The sequence below is a fragment of the Aulonocara stuartgranti genome, assembly GCF_965226115.1.
Source record: "Aulonocara stuartgranti genome assembly, chromosome: 4".
NCBI lineage: Eukaryota > Metazoa > Chordata > Actinopteri > Cichliformes > Cichlidae > Aulonocara > Aulonocara stuartgranti.
Genome location: NC_138942.1, coordinates 341315 through 363950, shown reverse-complemented (window position 1 = coordinate 363950; position 22636 = coordinate 341315). Strand labels below are relative to the sequence as shown.

The following is a 22636-nucleotide window of genomic DNA, read 5'->3' as shown; positions in this document are numbered from 1 at the left end:
ACCACTGAACTGGTTGCTTGTGCCTCGTGCTTTTATTTAGAAGGGGCTGTAGCATAGTAAGTCCAGCAGGGGGCGACAGAGTAGAAACTTATTCTGTCAACAGTTTACTGCTCACATGATTAAAATAGATTTGAAGTCATTATCGGTAAGTGCAAACAGACTAACCTTAAATTAGTTTAATTAACAGTAAGTTGAAGACCCCGCCCCCAGGCAATGCTTTAAAGGTTCAGACTGGGTTCAAGTTCAGGGTCAAGGTCCTGGGAAGTCCTCACAAACACCAGAACACGTGTGTGTGTGTGTGTGTGTGTGTGTGTGTGTGTGTGATCCTTGGTCAGCTGTTGCTCTTCTTGTCTTTCTCTTTGAACTTTGGCCATTTAGACTCGACAGCAGCTGTCGCCTCTGAGCCAGACAGGAAGAGAAATCTGAAGGTGTGAATACTTAGCGTCCAGGTGGAAGTGCAGTTGCGAATCGGAAAACTTTATTGATATGTACAGACATAAACGTCATGACAACACTTACAGAAGCTTTGTTTTACTGCAGGTCACAACTATCCTCCATCCAACTGACCACTCAGATGGCTGAGACTCATCCACCACATGAAGCAAAAGTTTCTTAACAACAAGAAGACAGTTTGACAAAGTTCACCTGCAAGTGAAGTCTGTAAAAAAACAACATAAATGTATTTTGAGAAGAGACAAAGGTTTTAGGATCACTGAAACTCAGCAGAGTCCATAAAAAGAGAAAAAAGAAATTACTTCTCTTCTTCTTCAGTGAATAAACACTGTTTACATCACAAAAACAGCCTGTTCCTATTGGCTGTCCATTTTCAGTGTAACAGTTTTATTTCTTTTCATTTCCAGGTACATGGACATGTTTTATTAAAAAGGTGTGCAGCAGTCTTTGAGGGGTGTGTTTGCTTTTATGTCATTAGTGTGTCAGAAATGTTCACCAATCAGGAACAGTGTCAGCATACAGCAAACAAGCTGCCTCAGCCAGTAAAACAACACTTCCCGTTTTATCAACTCTGCAGAAGCTTTGATTTTGCGTAAAGAAAGCACCTGCAGCTGCATTCAACAAACTGGAAGTATTAAGAACTGGGAATACAAACAACTTGTAGGTTGAGTCTTTTGTTGATGAAATGTTAATTAAATAGGTAAACATGTGGTTATATTTGAACTACTTTAACCAGAACTTCTTCACCTGCTAACATGCTGTACTCTCATTGACTGTCAGCTCTTAGGTTCAGGTTAGTAGCACATGCCTGTTATGAATTAATGAGTACTGTCTCAGGCAGTTTCAGATACAATATCAAACACATCCATCATAACATTTGAGTCGATCGAGGTGACTCAGAAACAATCAATAATCAGGGTCACCTGCAAAGTTTGACGTCACACAGGGCATTAACAAAGGTGTTAACCTCTGAACACACCGGAAAAACAGAGTCTCTGCTGAGTTTGTAGAAAGAACGCCAGCTGCAGCTTCCACAGGTGAGAGGAGAAACTGGAGGAACAGGTGTGCTGTCACACGACAGATTCCCTCAGGTTCTCATCTTGAACAAACTCATGAGTGCTGCACGGCGGGGCGGCGCGGAGAACAAACTCGCTCTGAAGCTCTACCCGGGTGGGATGCACCTGACCTGAAGCCGTCTGCTCGTGGCTGCCGCTGTACGGCTGACTCAGTCCTTTAGAAAGAGTTGCTTCTGTCTCTGGTGGCTTGTCCTGTCGTCCGTCCAGCTTCTCTCCGTATTTGTAGGATACCCGTTTGACCTTGCCCCGCTGAAGGAGGTGCTTCCTGTACGCTCTCTGGATCACTGTCGCTGCTACCTCTTCCTGTTTCCTCCGCAGAGTACTGCTGATTGGTTCATATGACTCCTGTATGTCATAATGATCACAGCATCAGAGACAAATAATATTTCTGACAAGCTGTCAAAAATGTTTTTGACAGCTTGTCAGAAACTGAATATGAACAGATAAAAATGCTGCTCTGTTACAAAAACACTGAGCTTGATCTGCTGCATGTTCACCGACACATGAAGAGCCCACGAATCGCCTTCTAAAAATGTCTCTTCATTTCCCATCAGGACAGAAATGTGTTGTGGCCATTTTTGTTGAATTCTTGTGAATCATAATTTTTATCCATTATAACATACTTAAGCTATTTCGCTATTAAAGTCTGTAATTAAAAGTTTAATTTTGGAAAAGTTGTTTGGACCCTCGCATTAACTCAGAGCATGCTTGGTGGAAATGTTTTCCTTGTTGTCAGCTGGTAAGACGGGAGCGTTTTTAAAATGATTTTTTGACCACTCTGTGAACTTGTGGAATTAGATTAACTTTTGTTTATAAGATAACCTTTATTAGTCCCACACTTGGGAAATTTGTTTTGTTTTATAAGTTGTAAGAAATGATTTGGTTCATAATTTTGCAAGAAATAAACAGCATATATTTTTCAAAGAGTCACGTTGGAAGTGCGTTCTGAAACAAACCACCTGCTGCCACCTCAGGCCTTTTCTTGGATTATTCTGTTTGGAAGCTTAAAGGCCGTGACACAGAGGTTAACCATCTTAACCTCATTAGACACCAATCCTAACTCTAACTCTGGTTGCCAGAACATGTAAGTTTTGATTTTATGAGATTGTTTATCTGGGTCTTTGGTCTGACCAAAGAACATACTCATTCTGACTGACACATCAAACATACTTACGTTTTTTGCATTTTTTTTCTTTTCTCCAAAGATTTCTCCACAGATTCATTTGTCACTTGTCATTTACATATATATGAGAGCTTTGTGTGACCGTTAGACATCTCAACATGAAATAAAAATTTAGACAAGCTAAGCATGAAGCTAAGCTATAAACAGGTCTCAGATGTAATAACAGCTTCTACACAAATTCAAAGCAGTACTGAAAGGAAACCAATTACTGGTACTTAAATATGCCCATGTGCAAACTCTCCCAAGAACTGTACATGACACTGGTAAAGACTTTATGATAGAATAAAATAGAACCTTGGATGGGTTGTTGGCTGTGAACTTGTCTTCCATGTTGCCTTTTAGAGCATCCATGGCCCCGGAATCACCTAAAACCTATAAATGTAATATAATATAGTATAATATAATAAAGATCCAATAGAATAAGCTGTAAATGTGAGCAGGTGAGGTTACCTGTGCAGTGAGAGCAAGCAGTATGTCCAGACAGTGCAGCTTTTCTCCGGGTACCAAAGGCAGGTCCATTTGGATCAGGGTGGCAGCGTTGGGTTTGGGAATCCTCAGAGGATCCTGCAGAGCATCGCAGAAGTCTGACAGCTCACTGAGGAACACATTAGAATCCACAGAACTTAACTCTTACAGGTCTTTAGAGAACACCACATCTCAGATTAGAGCCAGACTAAAACACAGGTGGACTCACCTGTAATGTATGAACTGTGAGGCATCGGGGTCAAACTTTTCCCAGGTTTCATAAAACATCTCAAAGTCATCTTCACACAGTGGGTCGCTGCTCTCCTCTGTAGCTACATTGAAGTTCTCCAGGATGATGGCAATGTACATGTTAACCACCACCAAAAAGGACATGATGATGTACGTGGTGAAGAAAACGATGCCTAATGCTGGGCTGCCGCAGTTCCCTCTGACAGTCGTTCCTGGGTTTTCAAAGTCTGGGTTGCAGTCTGGGGGCGTGTTCATGATGGGATTTAGCAGTCCATCCCATCCTGCTGATGTGGTGATCATGAAGAGGCAGATCATGCTGTTTCCAAAGTTCTCAAAGTTAAATATGTCATCAATCATCGCTTCCTTCTTCACGTAGGCAAAGTTAGACATACCAAAGATGGAGAAAATAAACATGATGAGGAAGAGAAGGAGACCAATGTTGAAGAGAGCAGGAAGGGACATCATCAAGGCAAAGAGCAGCGTCCGGATCCCTTTGGCTCCACGAATAAGACGAAGGATTCGGCCAATACGAGCCAATCGGATCACACGAAAGAGCGTAGGTGATACAAAGTACTTTTCTATGATGTCAGCAAGGAGAAGGCCTAAAGGAAGGAAGGAAGGAAAAAAGAAAGAAGGTGGAAAGGGAAAAGAAAGTATGAGATTCTTCTATTAACGTGTGAATTAAAAAACAAAAATATTAAATATTGTCAGTTTCCTCAAACATGGATTCACCTGCAATGGAAAGTATAACCACCACAAAATCAAAGATATTCCAGCCGACGGCAAAGTAGTGCTGCCGCAGAGCGATGATCTTTAGACCGCACTCTGTGGAGAAGATGATGATGAAAACAAGGTTGACCCAGTAAAGGATGATTTCTTTGTCCTTGCTCTGCTCATCTGTTTCCACCATCATAGTCACCATGTTGAGACAGATCAACACCATGATGAGAACGTCAAAAAAACGTTGGGTCACCAAGTCAAAGACCAGACCCTGAAACTTATTCTGGACACAAAAAATAAAGGAACCATTTAAATCTTGCTCCATCCCAAATGTTTAAATCCTGTTTTCTGCTCACAGGGAGTAATCAAACGGACCTCAGGCCGTGGGATAGGTTTCTGAGGTGTCTTAGAGCCCAGTTTCTTCATGGCGTTGTAATACTTCTTCTGCTCCTCTGTCATGAAAATATCACCTCCTCCCATGTAAAGAAAAAACAACACACAGTCAGCTGGCAAATAGAAATCCAGTAATAAATGATTGATGTCAGTGAGTAAAAACCTATCTTAGCTTTCTGCTGGTTGAAGTTGTCTATAATGACTCCGATGAAAAGGTTGAGGGTGAAGAATGAGCCAAAGATGATAAAGCAGACGAAGTACAGGTACATGTACAGGTTGTCCTCATACATTGGCTGGGATTCCACCTACACTCCCAAGAATGTAACCATGGTAACCAAGATAAAGGTTAGGGTGAGAATGAAAACTGTTGAGTGATGTCATTCTCTGGGGACACTATTTCAGGGGTTAGGGTGTTGCCATCAGTGTTGGGAAGGTTACTTTTTAAATGTATTCCACTATAGAATACATGCCCCAAGATGTATTTTGTAACGTATTCTGCTACTTTACTCAATGAGAGTAACGTATTCTGAATACTTTGGATTACTTAATATATTATCATGCTTTTTACAACTACATGAATCTCCTATTGCTGTGTGATTTATTACTATTACTGAAGGTTACTCGTCACACCAACTAGATGTTTAAATCTTAATATAAATGAGTAACAGTAGGTGGACATTAGGTAAGGCTGCACTTTTTGCAGCGATCTCGTATAGAAAACTATTCCACGCGTATATAAAACAGGTCCGCGGCTCCGAACCGTAGTAAAGGGACCTCTGGCTAATACGTCGGGTTCGTGTCGGGCTCGTAGCTGAAAACTAGCTTTACTTTGTTGTCTAGGTCGACTTTGCTAGCGAGAGACAGAGAGAGGCGTTGAAAGGCTGCTCCAACAGAGCTTATTGTTTCAGAGGAAAACACGAACACGGTGTACAGTCGAGTCTTAATAGCTTACTTACAGCTGGGCTCGTCAGGCTCTCTGTTTGGCTGCAGTGGTTATTATTATATTTACATGCTTCCAGCTCCCGTTTCTGCTCGATGACAGCTCGTACCTTTCCTTTTCCTCCTCGCGCTCACAGACACATAACGGGTATGGCAGTCCATTCTCCCTGCAGCACAGACTACACTGCCCATCAGGCTACATTCTTTAGGGCTATGACTGTAACACTCTGCTATTGCATTCATATTAAATCATTTTTTGAATAAAACATTTTAAAATAATATTTCTTCACGTTATTATGCGGACCACAAGTAGAGGTGACATGGGCCGCGAGATAGAGACATAGACATTTGAGCCTCATAATGCGTGTTTTGTTTGGGTTTCCACCGGCGTGGAATTACCAAAAATAGAGAGAGCATAGCCAAACATATGAAACAGGAAAAGACCGCCATGTAATCCATTTATTTCAACAAAGTAACTGTATTCTGAATATCATCTTTTAAATGGTAACTGTAACAGAATACAGTTACTCATATTTTGTATTTTAAATACGTAACACCAGTACATGTAGTATTCCATTACTCCCCAACACTGGTTGCCATTAGATATCTGATTTCCTTTCCCGCCTAAAGGGCATTGTTTAGGAATCCAACAAAATGAAATAAGCTAAATTGTTGTGATGGCTTAAATGTTTTTCTTAGGTTTACCCGACTAACCACAATAACTCAGAAGCAACGAAACGTTCTGACATGAAAAATTCTCGTCCCTTTCCGTCAGACTTCATTTTTAAATACACAAATCTGCTCACAAGTAGGAGATCTGTGCATCGGTATCAGCACAGTCTCAGTAACCGTTTCAGTACAACTGACCTCTCTTGAGTCTACTGCTGCATACATGATATCCATCCAGCCTTTAAATGTGGCCTGAAAGACAAAAGTCCTGAACATCAGTTTCAGCTGTTCATCTACTGCAAGAATCAGCAGGTAAAGACCCACAAAACATCATGACAGCAATATCTGATCAGTGAGGTCAGTAGAATTATTCTGTATTGATCTATTGGGTTATTTCTCTGTGAAGTCACAGGTGTTCAGACTAACCACTTGCAGCAGAGACAGGTAGCCCATTCCAACATTGTCGTAGTTGATCTTCAGGTTCTTCCAGTGGACCTCAGTGAAGTTTTCCTGAATCAGAGCCAAACACTGGGTCTTGTTGTCAACCCTCTCAGGGAGAAACAACTCCTCCGATGTCTCATTGAAGCAGTAATAAAACTTTCCTGCAAACAGGTTCACGCCCATGATGCCGAAAATCAGCCAGAAGATCAGACACACAAGGAGGACGTTGAAGATTGATGGGACTGCTCCAACCAGAGCATTAACCACCACCTGCAGTGAGAAAGCAACCAGTCAAACACAAATTTACTAGCACCCTGAGACCCTCTTGACAGGGTTGTAGACATGTGCTAGCCCCACCTTCATCCCCTCAAAGCGGGAGAGGGCTCTCAGGGGCCTCAGAGCTCTTAGGGTCCGCAAGGACTTGATGGCTCCCAGCTCAGAGTATCCTAGGATATTTGCTGTTAGCGACACCAGAGACACCTGAAAGACAAATGACACTGGTGGTGAAGTCAGAGTACTAATGTCCTCCTAAAGTAGACTGTTACGCCACAGGGTGTGAGGACCCCAGAATAAACACTTTGTTCTGATTTAAAACAAGCTGTGCATGAACAGAAGTCTATATGAAATATTCAGATTTATTAGCAGTTTAGACATGAACCTGGAGGAATGGAAACCTGTCCTTATTACTGTGGTGGAGTCTCCCTAATGAAGCTTATGCACAAGTTCAATAAGGAATATCTGTAGTCACATATCTGTCTGTTTTCCCGGCATTGCGGCTAATCTAGGCTTTCATTTACTCTCCCACACTGTGCAGCTGATTTTGACATCACTGCTCTAGTCCAGTCATCTTTTGTCCAACCTTCTTCAGGCCAATCAGCCTTTGCTGTGGGTACTATAAATCTCACTGTGTACCCACTCCATTGCAGACCCCTTGGTACAACCCTCCTCCTCCCCATCGACACCTCTCATGACTCAGCCTCCATTCAAGTCTCCATCTTCATTTCCACCACCAGCGTCAAGATTCCTAGGGGTCCAGCCCTAATCCCTATCACCAGTGGGATTCCGTTCTGCTGTGATGGGCCATTGTAGTCGAACCACCAAATACCTCAAACTGAATTCTGAACATCAATAAATTATGTTCAAATCCTTCTAATGATCTCTCCTTATTAAACTATATGCAAGTGTCTGGGGAGACACCAGGGAGCCATGGACATCCATGTTTGTGTCTGTAGAAACCCTCGTTTTGTTTAAAATATGTGGAGGTAAGGCAGAGGTCTTTAGCTCCACTCCAGTGGAGGGGTGGTGCCGCGGGCTCAAGGGGCAGTGCCAGGAAAGTTCCAGGTGGCGGAAATGAGCTTGATGAACTCTTTTCCTTTTTTTAGAGACATCGGGGACTGGCAGACAAGTGTGAAGTACATGAAGCATTGTGTGTTTAACTTAAGCTGCAAAAACACTAGGAACAGTGACTGAATGCTGTGTGGGTCAAACAGGCAGACTGTTGTTGATTCAGTGAAATTGAAGTAGAATTTTTAACCTCCCGTGTTCACATTCCTGTTTATAGAAATCTGGGATGTTTCATAATGTCTGTCAGTTGTATCATAGAAAAACAAAAGATAAACATCAACAGCATCTTTGGTAATCATCCATTCTGTTCTTACATCTACAATGAGGAAGTCAAGCCAGCACCAGGCGTTGGTGAAGTAGGTCTTGAATCCATAGGCGACCCACTTGAGAACCATCTCCACCACGAACACGTAGGTGAACACCTGATCCGCATACTCCAGGATCGTCTTTATGACCCGACGCTGCTCCATGTAGATATCTTCAAAAGCCTGTTTTCAAATCAGCTTTAGTCACCACATGGAAAGGAGTTCACTGTGTAGTGCATCTGCTTGTAGAGTGATATTTATTAAAATAAACCAACACAGACATTTTCAACAAGATTAAAGTGCTTTCTACTAGAGATGGACCGATCCGATATTACGTATCGGTATCGGTCCGATACGGACCTAAATTACTGGATCGGATATCGGAGAAAAATAAAAAATGTAATCCGATCCATTAAATATCACGGAAGCACCTCACAAAACTTGCAACACGCCGTAACTCACCTCAGAACGTTAGCACGTCGGAGCAGTATGCATCACGTGATAGAGCGGCTGTGGCATGCGGGACCTGTCGGTGGTCTGGATAGCATTTGGAGCTTCGCTAGCAACCCGGCATTTCATCTCCGACAAAGTTATCCCGAGAGAAGTAAAGCAAGTGTGTAAGTCCATCTCTGAATGTTTGTAAAGCATTCCCACGTTAAGCTTAACAAGCGACTGCCTCTCGCTCTCCGGCTGCTACTTCAATCATGAAACTGCTTAATGATCAGCTGATCGGCTTTTCTGTCGCGAGTCCGTGTCTCTTGTTTGCTTTTGGCCCACTTTGCACCAGAAAGAGGAAACCAGCGGCTGAACAACAGCAGCACGTTTAAGCTTGATCAGCTGTTGTTAGAATTTATTTATTATTACTTTCTACACCAGGATCTTTTTCTACAGCTGACGGCTGTAACTGTGCAGGGGCGGATCTAGCAAAGTTTAGCCAGGGGGGCCGATAGGGCATGAACAGGGAAAAGGGGGCACAAAGACATACTTTTCTTTCTTATTCTCATTTAAAATGTCTAGCTTTTAATAAATAATTATCTGACACCCAAAGTTTTAATCTGATGTAAAATGTATAGAAGTCCATTATTGTATATAGTAACTATTAAGTCTAATATATATACCCTAGTAAGCTATAGTACTTTTTCCTTTGGGAAGGTACCATCTGTGCAGTCTGCAATTTTGTTGAAGAAAGATGTTGAATCTATTTAATATTTCTTGAAAAATAATTGATTTCTGTGCATTTTTTTTCACACTGCATCAAATTAAGGTTGATTACGTCGATTAAGCATCATGAGGTGGAGCGTGAGGGGTGGTTCCCTATTTTTTATTTATTTATTTTTGTTGTTGCTGGGAGTTGGAACCCTATTAGTTAGGTTGCTTAATATTTATGCTAAGTACTTTTTAAAATACCAGAATAGGGAGGATGGTGTAGGTTTAAGTTTATTAGATTGATCAGTATTGCTGAACTATGAAATTTTTTTTTTTGCATACAGGTATAACAGAATAGCTTTAGTGTAGTTGTTGTTTTAAACTTGAGTATGAACTTATACAAAATGCAGCAAGATATTTAAAAAACAGTTTTGTTGATTAAAAAACACTATATCGGATTCATATCGGTATCGGCAGATATCCAAATTTATGATATCGATATCGGTATCGGACATAAAAAAGTGGTATCGTGCCATCTCTACTTTCTACACTTGATAGACACAAACAGTTTTATACTGCTTTAGTTTATTCCTCTGATAATTTTACCAAACTCATTTGCTAAAATACAAAAAAATGGCTCAACAGTAAAGGACTTGGTTCTTTTTGTCTTAAACGGCGAGTTATTTTTAAAAAAAGGCCTCCATTCTGATCACACCAAAGAGCTCACAGGTCACTTTGGATTGTATCTTGCAGGTATTTTAAGGTAGTTCCAGGTATTCCAGGCAAAGGTATTTTCAAGATTAAGATGGTATTTCTCTTCAGTTTCAGACATCAGCAAACTGATGGTGATGGCACCATCAGAACACTTGTTACAAACACTAAGAGTTTATCATGTCACTCACTCAGGCATTCAAACCTGACCTCTCGGTTAACCTGTCATTTAAATTCTGAGTTTATTTAAAGCCTAATCATCTCAAATGAAAAGGAGAATGGAAGTGCAGAATAATCCGTTTCTGAACAAGAAGTTCCAGTTGCACATTTTACATAGTGAAAAAGTAAAGTTTGAACCTTACCCATTTTTGTACACTGCTCATAAAAGTTAGAGGACCACTGTGAAAACACATTAGTCCTCAGTTGGAAAAAAACCACACTGGATATCTGTACCGATAAGAGCTGGGTAATGTGTTAGAAGTGAAAGGATGCCACAATGTTTGATAGAAATTAAAATTATCAACCTACATCAAGCGTGTCGAACTCCAGGCCTCGAGGGCCGGTGTCCTGCAGGTTTTAGATCTCACCTTGGGTCAACACACCTGAATCACATGATTAGTTCATTACCAGGCCTCTGGAGAACTTCACGACATGCTGAGGAGGTCATTTAGCCATTTAAATCAGCAGTGTTCGATCAAGGACGCATCTACAACCTGCCATCCCAGACCTACCTACAGACAACATCCTGAAAATCTAACTAAAAAAAAGGATGCAGCAGGCTGGTCTATTTTGCTGAAATTTTATTGCAGCAACCAACAAATGGCACTCTGTAGTTTGTGTTGTATGCATGGGTGACAATGTCAGAGCCTCTTTCTGATAAGATGATGCTAATGGACAGTCTGAGGTGCCACCTGGTGGCGTTGGATGGATTGAAACATAACGTCCCGGTTGTGTTCTATCACATTTGGGTTAGGCAAGCGTGTGGGCCAGTCAATTGTTGATCCTCTAGTGTTCCAGGAACAGTAATTTCAATAATACGAAAGCAGCTTGAAACTGAGCTTCATAAAAGTTTAATTGACTTGATGCTGAATGCTGATTAAAAGGTGTTTCTTTGAGTTGCCGTGTGTTCATGTAGGGGTATTTGTTATATCTCACCTGTAAAACCTGAAGCAGACATATTAGTAGCCAACATGTGCTTGCCCACACTGTCTCCACAGGTTAGTAATCACTGTACAAATACGAACCAGTCATTTCTGACCTGCTCAGTCACATGATCAAAACAAACCAATCAGCACTGAGAAAACTGAGCAGCAATCAGAATTATGAGGATTAAAAAAACAAAAATATTACAAGCAGAACAAAACATAAAAAACTCAGAAGAAGAAATGAAGGTTTTACCAGAGCACCGCTGCTCAGCAGGATCATGAATATGATGAATGTCTCAAAGTAGTTGTTCTCTACAATAGTGAAACAAGTTCTCCTGAAATTAAACCAGACTTTCCCACGGCCCTGGGAAGTGTCTATGTCCAGGAGTGGACAGCCACTGTAAAACTCTGAAATATCAATTAACAAACAAATGCAGTGTTTGAATTGGCCAATGAAATCACAGCACACATTTAACTTTGCAGTCGGTCCACAAGGAACGCTTCACCTTATAATCACAAACGCTAATGTGTGTCTATGAACGCATGCATGTGCCTACTGTCGCTGCAGCAGTCCACAGGCGTGTTTGTTTCTTCATCTTCCTCCTTTGGGACTTCAGGACGAAAATCTGCAGTACTGCAGACTGATGACATATTGCCCTGAACAAAAAGAGAGCAGTTAAACTTTGATAAAGACAACACTAATACATAATTACTAAAACTAGCCTAAATTACCTGTGTTTACCTATACTAGCTACTGCATCATGCTGCTGTGAAAAAAGGTCCATAGAATAGAAAGGAACAATAACAGGGATTACTTGTGAGTACTTCTCTTCTCCATCCAGGTCATCTTCCTCTTCCTCTTCATTTTCACGTATGTCAAAGTAGGACTCAGCCTCGGCTATTGGGACCCGCAGGGATGCAATGGTATGGTAGTTACTGGTCAGGATGCCATGGTTAAAGCTAGAGGCTTTGTCATGGGGCTCTGGTTCATCTGAGGTCACAAAGGTCAAAGGTAATACCTCCTTCATCATTGTGTCGTCTTCCTCACAACTGACTGCTAAAGTAAATGGACATTAAATCCAATTTAAAGCTTTTTTTCTTTACACATAACACTAATAAACAATAAACATCTGAAACATGGCTTGTACCACTGGACTGGTCTTGGTTGACTTGTTTCTTATTTCTCACTAAAGCCCAGATGTGTTCCAGGATCCAGAACTTGGTCCAGGCCACAGCCTGGTTAATCCGGTTTATGGCGATTTGTAAATTGTTTTCTCCTTCATCTTCTGGAGCTGCTAGATTATCACCACTGAAAGAACTCAGCAACAAGGCCAGGAACAGATTCAGGACCTGCAACAAAAGGGAAAAGCTTTAGAAACAGATTCATGGCCTAAAATAAGAAGAAACTAATTTAGGAACACATTCAGAATGAAAAAATAACAGTTTTATCAGTGAATGCAAGACAGGCACTGCTTGCTCAGTAAAACCTATAAATCAATATCAATTAAACCAAAACATGAAAGCTGTCTCTCGCCTCACATCTCAGTGTTCTGTCACAAAGCTTCTCTCATTGCCTGTTTACGTCATCCTTTGATTTACTGGCATCTTGTGGGTGCATTTAGCTATCATCTCTGGAAGCAGATTTAAATCTACTTGGCCTGGGCTTGGCAAGCCTGTGGAGCTCCAAAGTCAGCTCAAATGAAGTTGGACTCTGGCAGTGTCTGATGCAAAAAACTTGAGTGTGGTGAGAGCATGGAACAGCACTTTTGGACAGCCTCAAAGCAATTGTGGCAAGCTAATGTACAACTCATAATTCCTATTTATGTGTTTTTGTGGATTTGGAGAAGGCATTTGACCACATCCCTTGAGTATCCTGTGATGGTGACCAGGAGAAAAATGGCATTGTTCCTCCTGAACCCAAAATTCAACAAATGAACAGACTCACTCTCCAGTATCCCGACATAGATACTGGAGAGTGAGTCCCAGGGGGTTGAGGAGTGTGATCCCCCTGTAGTTGGAGCACACCCTCTTTTCCCCCTTTTCACAAAGGGAAATGAGAGGCACTGTCCCAGGACTCTACTCAACATTGCAAAGGCGTGTCAACCAAGAGAGCCTCACAACATCCAGAGTCTTAAGGAACTTAGGGCAAATCTTGTCCACCCCAGGGGCATAGCCACGGACCAGTTGTGTGAGTCATCAGACGGTTTATCAGAGTCGCCATGAGGCCGTCAAAAAGTGCTGTTCCATGGTCTCACCAAACTCGTCCCACGCCCAAGTTTTTGCATCAGCCACTGTCAGAGCCCAATTCGTTTAGCCTGCCAGCACTTGTCAGCTGCCTCTGGAGTCCCACAGGCTAACCAAGCCCAATAAGACACCTCCTTTAGCCTGACAGCTCCCTTGATCTTCCGTGTTTCCCTTGCAGCCGTAGCCCCTTGCAGTAACCACAGCAATCGTGTGGAGGTGTGGAACATGATCTAATGGAACTCAATGTCACCAACCTCCATTAGAATGCCTTAAAAACTCCGCCAGAGGTGGGAGTTGAAGAGCTTTTGGATTTGGGCCTCTGTCAGACGTTCCTAGTGCACCCTCATGTTTGGGTACACCAGGTTTGTTTAGCATCTCACCACCAGTGCACCAATGTGCACCAATGTGCATGACAAATTTCCTTGGGCAAGATACTAACCTCAGGTTAATTTCTGATGCATCAATGCATGTGAATGTTAGATAGAAAGAGCATGGAAAAAAAATCTGCTGTGAATGGTTGATGAGGCTTGTGTTAAAACAAAAACGCTGGGTTTATCGTCTTTGCTTGCCTTTCTGTAAATGTCACCATATACCTTTGACTTTCAAAACCTGAAACAATAAGAAACTGATTTGGGAAAAAGCACTTTCTAGTCAGATACTCACCACCAGGTTTCCAATAACCAGGACCATCATGAAGACAATCAGACACATGGTCTGATCCGACACCTCCATACAGTCCCACATGGTCTCGATCCACTCACCGCACAGCACCCTGAAGATGATGAGGAAGGAGTGGAAGAAGTCATGCATATGCCAGCGAGGAAGCTCACAGTCCTCTGCAATGCGACAGACGCAGTCTTTATAGTTCTTCCCAAACAGCTGCATGCCGACGACAGCAAAGATGAAGACAATGATGGCAAGAACCAGAGTCAGGTTCCCAAGAGCCCCCACCGAGTTCCCGATGATCTTTATCAGCATGTTCAGGGTTGGCCAGGACTTGGCCAGCTTAAATACTCGCATCTGTAAAGGTGAAGAGGCATGTGAGATAAGGGTGAGAAGACAGACTAGCACTAATATCTGGTCCATTAGTGCTCCGGTCCATTCGCACCAGAACCTCTCGCCATAAGAACAGTTTCTTCCCCTCTGCTGTTGGACACATGAACAATAACCATATGACTGTTCCCACCACTAACACATGACCCTACGCTGTGTTCACTGCATCATTCCATGTTTGGCACTGATCACCACCTGCACTCATGTATATATCTTTCAACGTAGCACTCTTAATTCTTATTCTCATGTATATATCTCATGTATATCTCATGCACATATCTTTCCACGTAGCACTTTTAATTCTTATCCCTACTTTTATTTTTTTCCATGTCTATTTAAGTGCTATTTATGACACTATGTTTGCACTGAAGCACCGCAGCAATTTCCTAATGTTGTAAACCTGCTCAACATTTGGCAATAAACCCCATTCTGATTCTGATTCTGATTCTGATTCTAATATCATTTTTCATTCACTTTCTGAGTAAGTGATGATGGTAATGACGATGATGATGCACTGACCAGTCGGAATGAGCGTAACACTGATAGGCCCTGAACGTTAGCTAATCCCAGTTCAACCAGACTCATGGTGACAATGATGCTGTCAAAGATGTTCCAGCCCACCTACAGCCATGACAAAAAGTACAAAAATGTTACTATAGGAACAGTTGTGAATCATCAGTAAACAAACGCAAAGTCTGACCTGGAAGTAGTAATACGGGTCCATGGCCAGAAGCTTAAGGACCATTTCAGCTGTAAAGATACCTGTGAAGACCTGGGGGTTTAGAGGTGAGGGGTCAGACATCCAAATATGTTAAGATCTTTACTGTGTTTAACAGAGTGTAACATTCATGTGAGCTGAATGCATCTAATCAGGATCACATTGTATGACTCTATCACTGACCAGATTCCCAACACTCAGCAGCTCCTCAAACTCCTCTGTCATTGGATAATGCTCCATAGCCATGAAGACAGTGTTGAGGACGATGCAGATGGTGATGGTGAGGTCCACAAATGGATCCATAACAATGATGAAGAGCCACTGCTTGAGCCATCGCCAACAGCCACAACAGTTCCACTTCAGGAAGATGTCAGCGAACACATACCAACATGGAGGACACGGCCTCTGGTCATCCTCAAATTCTGAAAGTCACAGCTGATTGGTGAAGCATGAGCTTTATTGAGATTTTCTCTAAAGGTCCAGATGTGCACATATCACATACAAATGTCACAGACCAATTAAATGGGATTTATGCAGTGTTCATTGTAAGACAAAGAGCTTCACAGAGGTTATAAGTACAGTGAAGGCTTTCTGTTTGTGTTATGCTTTTTCCCTGCATACTGTCACAAGCCAGAGATCAGAAGTCAAGTGAGATTGTTTAAAAATTTAGACTGAATTTCTATCTCCAGGTGAAGAAGGTTAATTTTCATCTCCCTTGTTCTTGCTGTAGCTATTACTCATTACCACTGTGGTTTAAATCTCTCCTCTGGAGTCTTTGTTTATTTCACCTTCTGCTGCATAGCAGTAGCTCAAAGTTAAATTCAACCTTTGGTTTAACATGTTTCTGCTGTTTGTGGGAAATACATGAAAGCTGTAATTGATTTGAGCTCATTAATGTGCCTATAAACATTTTAGACCAAATGTATTTGAAAGCAGCTGAACAATTACTATAGACATTTATGAACATTGGAGATGATGCTATTTGGACACTGTAGGTTGGTATTTTCAGCTGCAGCAGCTGTGATTTAAGACAGATGGATGATTGAACCCTCATGTTTATCTGGGTTTATGCTAACTTGGGACTCACTGAGGATGAATTTCGTGCCTCCTTTCACTTTCAAGCCAAAGATCTTTCTTTTTTTTTTTTTTTTTTTTTTTTAAATAAATAGGACAGGGGGAATGAATGAGAGAAAGAGGGGGAGAGAAAGAAAGAAAACCAAAGGGGAGAAGAGACGGTGAGAAGGGGGGGGAAGAGAGAGAGAGAAAAAAAAAAAAAGAACTCCTGGGTCACCTGTATGGAGAAAAAAAAAAAACAAACAAAAAAAACAAACAGAGGAGACAGCAAACAACAAAGAGCAACATAATAATAGAGAAAACAAAGCACCATCACAATAAACTAGCTAGCCATAGATATCAATATTTACTAAATAATAAACGATATTGTGCAGCACGCAAGATAGACAGCGCACAGTGTGCTTTGAGGCAGCAGCCAAGAAAGCTGTGGTCCGCGTCTGTGAACACCCGTGTGTACACCTGTGTGGATCAGCATGCTTGCATTCCAAAGGTTTCTCCATGTAATGATCTGCTAGGGAGTGTGGGGGGGCCACAGCCCCGTCCTCCAGGGTGTGAAGCGGGTATGGAGGAGATCAAAACTCCAGACATCCAGAGGCCCCCAGAACACAAGAGACCATGGAAGACCAACAGAGGGGCAGCCGCGCCACTGTTCCAGTAAGAGCTGAGGAGAGTCCCAGATGAGGGCTCGCCCAGCAGCCGCGGAGCAGAAGTCAGGGGGAGTTGCAGTGACGCGCCCGTGAGCTCCGCCGGCCCCCAGCTGCGCCTGAGTGACCGAGCCCCAGGCCGAGAGGCCGGGGGCACCCCACCTCCAAAGGGGCCCGAGCGAGCCCCAGGCCCCGACAAGCGGCCGCCAAGGAGTGAGCCGGTGTGTACCCGGACGCCCACCCCCAGACACAAAGAACCACCAACACACCGACACCTGAGGGAGTCCGCCACCGGCAGGGGAAGTGGTGGTGGGTGGAGATAGGCCTCCAAACCTTGGAGGGCCTGAGGTGTCCCCAGAGAGGTGGCGTCTGATACCCAACCTGACATATAGACACAGACATACAGGCACACACAGACACAAACATCCATTCCCACCCTCATGCTCTCATATGCACTCACTCCACACTCAACCAACGTGGAGACAGACATAAAGAGACGCTGTACACACAATCACACTCCCCAAGCGTACTCTACAAACCGGGTCTAGGTACCCTTGTCCCTGGAGGGGGGAATTGCACCCAGACCCAGGTGGTGTTACCCTTTTCCCTGCGGTGGGGAGAGGCAGCCAAAGATCTTTCACGTATAAGGCCAGGTGTTAACCACTACACCACAGAGCCACTGAACACTGTTAGTATAGCACAGAGATTTTACCAGAGACTTCAAAATGCTTTTAAAGAGACTTTACATAGGGACCATTCAAATGAAAACGACCAGCTTCGTTTTTCCCGCAAGGTGCTCAACGTCTACCTCTGAACAGTTTGGCCTGGTTGGTCATAATGACAGGACATCCCACAGGCTCTGTGTTAGAGGTAACATGACACAGGTGTATGTACCTTCCATTGCATTGTGCTCTAGCTTGTGGCTGTTTAAATCTGTAGATGAATTTTTCTTCTGCAGTGTTGGGTCTGCATCCTCTAACAGCTCTGCCGTCCTGGTTGCCTGCTGTAATGAAACAAAGATTCAGCTGTGTTTAAATGATCCTGTGCAAGTTTTCATGCCAGTGATCAGACCTCCTCTTCTCTCCTCTTCAGCGCCTCCAGGATCTGAGCGTACTCCTCCTCCTTCTGTTTGGCTTCAGCGATGGTGGCTTGATTCTGCTCGGCGTATGCCATGGCGACCACAGCCAGGATGAGGTTAATGAGGTAAAATGACCCGAGGAAGATGACGACCACAAAGAAGATCATGTAGGTTTTACCGGCGGCTCGCAAAGTCTGCATAGAAACAAAAGAAGGACAGGTGGGCGGAACTGCTGTATGTGCTTTGGCTCTTGGTTTGTCTCATAATATATAAGATGTATGACTAGGGCTGCTCAATTAATCGAATTTTAATCACGATTACGATCTGGGCTTTCAACGATCATTAAAAATGACTGAGCCGATTATTAGCCCCTCCCTAATTTATCCGCGACACCTTAAAGGCTGGTCCGTGAAAATATTGTCGGGCATAAACCGGTCCGTGGCACAAAAAAGGTTGGAGACCGCTGATTAAGAGGACCCGAGGGAAGCTCGGAAAGCTAAGCAGAAGTTATTTGGAGAGTGACTGCCGTTGGTTGAAAAGAGAGTTTAAAAAAAAAAACTTCAGTGGTGTTGCACACTATTTTATATTATTTTTTTAAAGTCATTGTTAACCCTTTAAAGCCGGTCAGAGCAGCACGCTCCGTTTTGCGTAACTATTTTTAAATCCCTGTAGAACCTGAACCGTGTAAGCTAGCGCAATAATTTGTTTTGCATATGAAACCGGAGGAGTTGTACTTACATCTGATGCCATCAGCTTGTCCTCGGTCACGGTTTCGTTCCACATATAGCTTTGCAAAAATTGCATAAAAAGCGCTTGCAGGAACAAAAACATAATATTCCAGAAACACGCTTTGCCGTTCCTATCAGCTGTTCGTAACACTTCCCACAGTGAAATGATGCACATGCTGTTTTCTTTGCAAATTTGCATCATAGGATTGTTTTTTGTTTTTCCTGCAATATATAAAAATTGCTGTATCTCCAAAATAAAACTATGAAGACACTCAAAATAAATTTCCTGTGGTGGGAAACTATTTTTTGCAACTTTATTGTATTTAAAGTTTTGAGGGATAAACCTCTTAAATTTCTCCAAGTAGAAATATATGTAAACAAAACAAAAGCGATTTTCAATTTTTTTTGTAGTTTATTGCACTTTTTTGCAATTTATGTAATTACTATGGACTTAATGCATACATATTATTAAAATATGGACTATAACAGTTGTATTGATGTATAGCAACTTGAAATGCTCCCACAAATGGCACTACAGCATGTAAAAAAAAATAATATAAGCTCTGGTGGACTTGGTTCTATAGTAGGTCTTAAAGGGTTAAATAAATATCGTCAAATAATCGTGATCTCAATTTCAGTGAAAATAATCGTGATTATCATTTTTGCCATAATCGAGCAGCCCTATGTATGACACTGTTGCCCTGTTTATGTTCTCATTTAATTCTGCACTCATTTATTTTGTGTTTATTTGGTAAAATGGTAAATGGCCCTTCTCTGTGCTGACGTCACACAGGTGTATTTGTTCTCTTTATGATGTTTATATCTACAGTTATGCTGTTTCAAGCTGTCAAATATTTCAAACGTCACACAAATATTTTTCATCCTAAATTCTGAGAAAGTTAGAAACCGAATGAAACGTAACATGGCAGTGCATCATGGGAAGTCAGGAAACAGACTGTATCTCAAAAATGGATGTAATGTCCAAATGCCATCCCTCAGTTCTCCATATGTTTCTTCCAAGGAGCCAGATTGTCTTGTAATTTAAAAAATTCACTTGACCAATAGTTTTTCACGTTTTTTCAAGCTTTTTCAAAGTTCTTCTTTTTACATTGGATGTTTTTTCATCCATTTTCAATCCAGTCCTTGTCCCTGACCATTTTCAAATGAAATTTTTTTCTTGTGTGTATTGAGCCTCTGAACTCTGACCTATAAATCATTAACTCATACAAAGCTCTTTACTCAAGGGACAAACCAATGTTGTGGGAAACAGAGTGAAAAGCCTGAAGTATGCCAAATTACACAAGAACTGAAGTGAAAATCAGTCACGACAGGTCTGATGGAGCTACGTAATATTTTAAATCATCATCAGTAGAGTAGTCATCGGCCAGAAGTTTCCATCCACTCATCATGAGCATGAATCTCATAGTATTTTAGGGCTTTTGATGGTATCGGTGAACTGCAGTGAAGGATTGTATGTCACACATCATGAATCACTTTAAAAAACAAGAATTGGATGCAGAGGTTTGTGTACATACAGGCTGACACACACACACACACACACACACACACACACACACACACACACACAGACATTTAAATTTGATTGTATTCGATGGTTTGGGCCCCAGGAAGACATGAAACCACTGTTGTGGAGGCTAATGGGGTTCCTTACAAATGAATAAACCTACAATAAACACACACACACACACACACACACACACAGACACATTATATTGATAAAGTATGTTATGTATGTATGTTAAACCAGTCATCACTAATCTGGGAGTTAAAATAGAGGCAAATCTTAAACTTGAAAGCCAGGTCAGAGCTGTTGTAAGATCTAGCTTTTTTCATTTGAGGGAATTAGCCAAAATAAAGCCTATCTTATCGAAACAGCATTTTCAGACAGTAATCCATGCCTTTGTTACTTCTAGGCTGGATTATTGTAACGCACTTTATTTTGGGGTTAGTGATGCGTCCATTAGGCGCCTGCAGGTTGTGCAAAATGCTGCAGCACGTCTTTTAACTGGAACAAAAAAGTTTGAGCACATTACCCCTATTTTAATTTCACTCCACTGGCTACCTGTACATTTTAGGATTGTTTTTAAAATTCTCTTATTTGCTTTTAAATCTCTTAATGGCCTGGCCCCCCCCTACCTCTCGGAGCTACTACAACCATATACACCTGCCCGTTCCCTTAGGTCCGCCAATCAGCAACTCCTTAAGGTACCGAAAACTAAGTATAAACTTAAAGGTGATCGTGCTTTTGCTGTAGCTGCTCCAAAGTTGTGGAATGATCTGCCCTTGCATGTTAGGCAGGCCTCTTCTCTCTCTGAATTTAAAAGTCTTCTTAAAACATATTTATTCGCTGAAGCCTTTGGCATTGATTAGAGGGGTTGACTCAATTTGTTTTAACATGTTTCAATTTATTGTATCTATTTATTTTATTGTATCTCATTTTAATTTTCTTTACGTATGCTATTAACATGTACAGCACTTTGTGAAACTCTGGTTTTATGTTAAAGTGCTTTAGAAATAAAGTTGGTATGGTATGGTATGGTATAAAGAGAGCTGATTTCCCCCATACTGGCTTCTCTTCATTAGCTCCCTGTTTACCCTCTCAAGGCAGGCGTTGCCGATTTGCAACAGTTAAAAACTAACAACCTGATTACCCCACATACATATTTTATGAGTTTGTTTTACTCAGAAGTACCACTGCAGGACTTGGTTGTGCATTAGCAACAAAAAGTTTAATTTGAGCCTGAGAGGGTTACATTTATTATGAATTTAAAATCATGCTCCTCACATACAAGGTCTTAAACAATCAGGTCCCATCTTATCTTAAATGCCATAACAGCATCCTAATAGAGCATTTTGCTGCAGAGTGCTCTCTAATATTGTAGGGTGTCGATTTTCAAGTGACTTGAGATAATTGGTGTGAACTGCTTCTATCCAAACATCAGTTTTCATTAGGAAAGAGTTTAGTGAACTCAAAAGCCAGTTAAGTAGTCGGTTTACTTTCTCGCAGAGACCAAATGGCTCCTGATTGATTGGAAAGTATGCAGCTTTTTCTACATGGAGGATGTGTCCATTTTTACAGTTTGTGGAAACAGCCTATAGTGGACCAGCGAGTTACTGACCAGCTGGAACAGATTTTCCCAGAAGTCCTGAGTCATGAGTCTGAAAAGAGCCAGGAACGCCCAACCGAAAGTGTCGTAGCTGGTGTAGCCGTAGTTTGGGTTTCTCCCTGCCTTCATACAGACGTAACCATCCGGACAGACCCTGGACACATTGTTGTCATCATCTGTGCTCATGTTAACATTACTATTATTGCCATTTACTATTATTTGTATCATTATGTTGACATACCCAGCATCAGAGCTGTTTCCACACAGCAGAGCATCAGCATGACCAGGATAGTAGTAATGGTTCTCTGTGACAGACAGACTGGGGTTACAGCTATGTTCTTCAGAGAAGCTTAATCCTAACCCTTAAAGTATTCCTACCTGGGTTGTTGATGTACTCGTAGAAGTCAAAGTTACTGCTTCCCGTGTTGTTGCTGTAAGTGTCATTGCCATAGAAACTGGTGTTAAGATTACTGTCTGACGTGTGGTTGCTAAGAAATGGTGGTGGCATCAGGACACATTTTTGCCTCAGGTTTCCCATGAAGAGCTGAAGACCAATCAGAGCGAAGACACTGAGGCAGAAAACTGTCAGAATCATGACATCAGCAAGCTTCTTCACTGATTGGATGAGAGCTCCAACAATTGTTTTCAGACCTGCGGATTGGATGGGTGTTAAAGTCTAATCACAAACATCAAAGTCATCACTACAGGGAGACGAAAATCGCTGGTTTTT

The 22636-nt window shown here is 41.9% G+C and overlaps 1 protein-coding gene across 1 annotated transcript in view; it reads right to left on the bottom strand.

The window, feature by feature from the left end:
• Positions 1–456: 456 nt before the first annotated feature.
• scn4ab (sodium channel, voltage-gated, type IV, alpha, b) overlaps positions 457–22636 on the bottom strand; it is a 32091-nt gene continuing 9911 nt past the window's right edge. The window contains exons 9-32 of the mRNA XM_082529405.1: positions 22285–22557; positions 22148–22211; positions 21919–22060; positions 18044–18244; positions 17867–17975; positions 15438–15676; positions 15237–15308; positions 15056–15157; positions 14147–14503; positions 12388–12589; positions 12055–12296; positions 11797–11896; positions 11493–11647; positions 8247–8420; positions 6946–7068; positions 6574–6858; positions 6346–6399; positions 4707–4844; positions 4522–4626; positions 4159–4429; positions 3407–4028; positions 3163–3307; positions 3007–3084; positions 457–1874 (exon numbers count right to left, since the gene is read on the bottom strand). Coding sequence (XP_082385531.1) covers positions 1524–1874; positions 3007–3084; positions 3163–3307; positions 3407–4028; positions 4159–4429; positions 4522–4626; positions 4707–4844; positions 6346–6399; positions 6574–6858; positions 6946–7068; positions 8247–8420; positions 11493–11647; positions 11797–11896; positions 12055–12296; positions 12388–12589; positions 14147–14503; positions 15056–15157; positions 15237–15308; positions 15438–15676; positions 17867–17975; positions 18044–18244; positions 21919–22060; positions 22148–22211; positions 22285–22557 — 4604 coding nt within the window. The 3' untranslated portion in view covers positions 457–1523. The remainder of the gene's footprint in view (positions 1875–3006; positions 3085–3162; positions 3308–3406; positions 4029–4158; positions 4430–4521; positions 4627–4706; positions 4845–6345; positions 6400–6573; positions 6859–6945; positions 7069–8246; positions 8421–11492; positions 11648–11796; positions 11897–12054; positions 12297–12387; positions 12590–14146; positions 14504–15055; positions 15158–15236; positions 15309–15437; positions 15677–17866; positions 17976–18043; positions 18245–21918; positions 22061–22147; positions 22212–22284; positions 22558–22636) is intronic.